Source organism: Myxocyprinus asiaticus, chromosome 32 (genome assembly GCF_019703515.2).
Source record: "Myxocyprinus asiaticus isolate MX2 ecotype Aquarium Trade chromosome 32, UBuf_Myxa_2, whole genome shotgun sequence".
Lineage (NCBI taxonomy): Eukaryota > Metazoa > Chordata > Actinopteri > Cypriniformes > Catostomidae > Myxocyprinus > Myxocyprinus asiaticus.
In genome coordinates, this window is record NC_059375.1 from 32,989,596 (window position 1) to 32,994,667 (window position 5,072).

Genomic DNA, 5,072 nt, shown 5'->3' on the forward strand with positions numbered 1-5,072 from the left:
ATCTAATGCAATTACATTAATCTATTTTTAAGTTTATATTATCTTTTTGGGACCCAGTTTATATTACAGGAACAGTAGCCTATACAAGAAAAAAAATTGGAGTGAGGTTTACAAATTTAATTTAATACAGACCATATTTTCAAGTAAGGGCTACACACAATTTTTGGTGGCTTTAATTAGAACTTCTCAAGTAGAGTTTACTTTGCAATAATCTGTTTCAAGTAAATGTTACTTTTTTGTTTGTACATTTTACTTAAGCAGCGTGGCGCTAAATTAAGCCATGCTTTTAAAAGTGTTCTAATTTTTCACTGCTTTTTTAAACGTAAAGCCTTCCGCAGTGAAGCTTAATGCATGCTTCGTAGTATATTAGACAACATTAATGGTGATACAAACAAGATCCATGGCTGCGCACGCAGACCTTAACACAATAGATAAATTTTTTTTTAATTTATTTATTTATCATATACAGGTAATTTTGAGCAGAAAATGAACTTAAGACTTTACAAAACATGAAGTTACCAAATGTAACAACAAAATCAACAATAAAATGGTCGTAAATCAACTTGCAAACAGTGAAACTATGCAAGCTCATTAATTATTCAAGCCCGGTGCATGCTGGGAACACCAGCTTCGAAAAGTAAAAAATAAGTAAAATGTACTTTTTTTATTTACCATTGAAATTTACTCAAATTAGCAGATAAATATGACAAGGTTTTCTCCTTTCACGTATGATGACGCATTGTAAAGATAAACAATCATAAATACTATTTACTTATGAGACAGAGAATTGACTTAATATTTTCAAGTTCACACCTAAACTAACTTATTCAGTATAGAAAGTACTTTATCTTTTCTGCTATATCTAGCAGAATAGCTGCTAGATATAGCAGGAAATACCATGTGGTTTCTGAATGGCAATGGAAAATGAGTATTATGTGAGTATAAGTGTATGTGAAATGTGACGCTATATTTCTGTCAACACCGTATGTTGTTAGGTTGTGCATTTGACAGATATCCTGCTGTTTAATCAATGGAACAATTAATAATTTCAAATAAAATATTTAGAAAGATAAAACTGAAACATAACCATATCATTGTTCTGTACATTTTCACTTCTTATTTTATAAGTTATTTTAGCTGCAACACCATCACACTGACACATCATTTTTCAGTATTTTACTCAGTATGCTTCAGAAATCAAACACACATCATGACATTCAAAGACACTACAGTAATATTCTTTATGTGATGACAACAGACATCTTGTACACGTCACTGTAGATTACAGCTGTACAGTCCTCTTACAGTATAGAACTCTACGAAATCCAAAAATACTGGATTTGGAAAATTCGTCAGTAAATGCAGAAAATAATTTGCTATGTGGAACATTATTTACATTTCATTATCAAAAATGTGTTCCATATCCTGTTTATCTGTCAATGGTCCCCTTTTCTTTTGTACATATTAATGTTTCTGATACGTTACACTTGGATACCTCATTTTTGTTACAAAAATATTCTCAGAAACACAAACACTCAAAAATATGACCCAATATGGGGTAACAATCATTTTATATAAGAGAATTGAAATATATCAGTTTGGAGGAAAAGCCTATGAATGAAATGGTGTAGGCTGTCACTTCAGTTCTACAAATATCTCACAAAGTCCAATAACTATAATATTCATTACAAAACAAGAGTGATTTATGTCAAGAAATGAAGGCAGAATTACTTAAGATCTGAAATGTACCAATGAAAACATGTCACCATTCTTCAAAATCATCAGTCTAAGACTAAAATGTTAACATTCTTTATTTTGAGTTTAAAAGACAAGTTATATGATACTGTGTATAAATATTCACTTGAGCTCCATGTGCAGATTTCCTTTGATTTTGGTAGGCCTCTTAGCAGAGTCAAAAATGAATATTTTAATCGTTTTGTAGAGGTGCCTTCCTTTGCTATATCTATCGACAGTTTTTCAAAATCATGAGCTTGTTTTTACATTCCAAAGAACCCCCTGCATGTTCTGGGACAAAAGCCACAGTTGAAGTACACAGCTTTATTTCCTTTTAGCGTTCACACTCTTACAGACCCAGTTCATGCCATCCTGAAACACAAAAATGTAATAAGTTAACAGAATATATGATACATTTGAGATTTCAGTCTAAATCACTGGTTCTAAACTGTTAGGTCACAACCCAAATATGAGTCGTAGGTCTGTTCTGATAGGGTTGCGCACAACAGAGAAAAAACATTGCTAAATACAAATAATAAATGACAACTAACCACATACAGTGTATAGGCATGCATAACTAGTTAGGATAGCAAAATAAATATATTTATCAACAATGCTTCGCATTTTGTTGTTGACATTAAAGGCTGTGTTTCCAAGCAAAGTCTAAGGGCTCTATTTTCGTAGAGTGCGCAAAGCGCAGCGCTACGACCGTCCCCAGTGTTTTATCCAATTTTCAAGTGCTAATTCTGAGAACCCCATTTCCTATACGTATAAAAGGAGTGCGTCACTGTCATAAAAGCATGCCTGTCATTCAACAAGTACGCAGTTAATGCACAAAAGATTGTAAGTAGATATTTCTATTCTTCTAATTCATTGCATATAGTCCATTTACACTTCTTTTGAATGTGCCGTCTTTGTTTATATCGGTGGTGCTTGACAGAGAATGGACTTTATAATACGATGCAGATGGTGCCGAAGAACCTCAGAATTAAATTACACTTGACCCAGCCCATTTTTGCCAAACCCACTTGCACCTAGACTTAGCGTATGCTTGCATGAAAATACCAAAACATCATGGCCAAGCCCATTGACTTTGTGTGTATGATTTATGGATCTGTAGAAGATGAAAGAAGATGCAGATGCCAGCACTGGCAGGTTGCTTGACATCCCCTCGTCCTTAAAAACCAAGAACAAAACTACAGATAATAATGTCGGTTTATAACATAGGACATTTTAATTTTTATTTATTTATTTTATATGCGCTTTAAGTCCTCGTGGTCGCATAGTGATTCGCCTCAGTCTGGGTGGCGGAGGACGAATCCCAGTTGCCTCCGTGTCTGAGACAGTCAACCCGCGCATCTTATCACGTGGCTTGTTGAGCGCGTTGCCACGGAGACATAGCGCGTGTTGAGGCTTCACGCCATCCACTGTGGCAACCACGCTCAATTCACCACGCGCCCCACCGAGAACAAACCACATTATAGCGACCACGAGGAGGTTACCCCATGTGACTCTACCCTCCCTAGCAACCGGGCCAATTTGGTTGCTTAGGAGACCTGGCTGGAGTCACTCTGCACGCCCTGGGATTCGAACTAGCGAACTCCAGGGGTGGTAGCCAGCGTATTTTACCACTGAGCTACCCAGGCCCCCATAACATAGGGACATTAAGAAATCAGATTTGACCATTTTCCTATTCAGCCTATGTCATGTTAATAATTTTGCGTATTGTTGTGCCTACAGTATGTCATGGTGAATTTAATAACTTTTGATGTTTGATTTTAAGGACATTTTTGTTCACTTTTGTACAATAAACAGTGTCACCACTTGAAGTCCAATGTTAAAACTGGGTCCTGAAGCAGAACCAGTTGAGAACCGCTGGTCTAAATGGTAGCATAGTCAAAATTGTATTGTGTATGTTCATAAACACAAGTCAGTATTTTAAATCCCCCCTTTTTCTTATGTGCTTCAAAGCTTACCTGGACTCCCTCTCCGGTGAGGGCAGAACAGGACTGAATCTGCCACACTCTGTCCCTGATAGTGTGTAAATTCAAACCCTCGGCTATCTCAGATGCAGGGGCAGCAGTGAGCAAGTCTTGCTTATTAGCAAAGACCAGGACTGGAACACCACTGAGCTTTTCTTCATCAAGCAACTCAGCCAGTTCCTACGGATCAATTCACTTAGTTAAACACTGACAGCAGAAATTGTTGGAAATAGTAAGGAAATCCTTGGAACTAAGTATCACCTGTCCCGTTTCTTCAAATCTTTTGCGGTCTGCGCTATCAATGACGTAAATCTGAAATAAAGAAAAGTATAAAGTAAACACTCAGTTTGGAAGTGAAGTATTGTGGAACATCATTTTACCAGAAAGAAGATCTCACCAGTACATCCGTATTTTCGAAGTAATTCCTCCAGTAGGGCCTGATCTTTCGCTGTCCACCAATGTCCCACACATTTAATTTGAATCCCTGTGATTGGACACTCTTGATATTGAACCCCTACAGAAACAAGAGAGTTAGTAAACCTACTATGGACTTGTAATGAAAAGCAGCAGATACAATGAATGAATGAATAAGTACATCAATTATATGTAATTGCTTCAATGTTAAGATGTAAAGGCACTAGTCACAGTAACTTTATCACCTGTGTTGGAGTAATATGAGTGATGTCTTCAGATGCCAGCTGCTTTAGTAAGGTGGTCTTGCCACCATTGTCCAACCCGAGAAGCAAGATCCGCACCTCCTGATCAGGGGTGCTTTTCAGTTTCCGCAAAATTGATAGTAAGCCCTAAAAAAAACATTGAAAGTGCAACTTATGCAACGTATTATATTTATGCAATGCATGCAACAATGACGTCATAAGCACGAGCATCATCAACATAAAGGTTTCAAGAGCAACAATGAATGCTCAAGGGATGTAAAAATAAAGGAAATATGTCTTGATATAGTTTCCAGCTTAAACTGGAATAAAATGAGTGGTAAAATGCAAAGCAGAAGCGACTGTCGCACAGTCGTGACACCTAAACATTCCCGCAAGCTAATCTCATCCACGACCGAGAATCTTTTATATCACTTGATTAAAACAAATCCAAAATTCACCGAAGACATTACGGCTAACATTACTGAATTTCACAGCGTGACAGAATGGTGAATCTCAAACGGGATAATTATATCGTCTACAGGTAAGAATAAGTTCATTATAAGCGCTTTAACTCACCATCTTGTAATTCTGCCTCCCTGAGACGCCGCTGAGGATTACTGAGGGAAGAGGGGATGACGTAGTACACATAACATTCGCAAAAAAACAAGGAGGCGAAATGTGACGTTGACCACAAATAACA

General features: G+C 37.0%; 1 protein-coding gene across 1 annotated transcript; it reads right to left on the reverse strand.

The window, feature by feature from the left end:
• Nucleotides 1–1,161: 1,161 nt before the first annotated feature.
• Nucleotides 1,162–5,072, reverse strand: LOC127423059 (ADP-ribosylation factor-like protein 3). Its single transcript, XM_051667077.1, has 6 exons — nucleotides 4,949–5,072; nucleotides 4,376–4,519; nucleotides 4,114–4,230; nucleotides 3,978–4,028; nucleotides 3,711–3,896; nucleotides 1,162–2,106 (listed from the first exon to the last, which is right to left on the reverse strand). The coding sequence occupies exons 1-6, from the start codon at nucleotides 5,018–5,020 to the stop codon at nucleotides 2,059–2,061; spliced, it is 618 nt and encodes a 205-aa protein (XP_051523037.1). The 5' UTR covers nucleotides 5,021–5,072; the 3' UTR covers nucleotides 1,162–2,058.

Bases quoted from the DNA above. Each gene is read 5' to 3' on its own strand.
- LOC127423059 (XM_051667077.1), bottom strand. From the start codon at position 5,020: ATGTGTACTACGTCATCCCCTCTTCCCTCAGTAATCCTCAGCGGCGTC. The intron at 4,520-4,948 runs GTGAGTTAAAGC...TGTTTTTTTTAG, and splicing joins GGAGGCAGAATTACAAGATG to GGCTTACTATCAATTTTGCG. The intron at 2,107-3,710 runs GTAAGCTTTGAA...TTTGTGTTTCAG, and splicing joins TCACCGGAGAGGGAGTCCAG to GATGGCATGAACTGGGTCTG.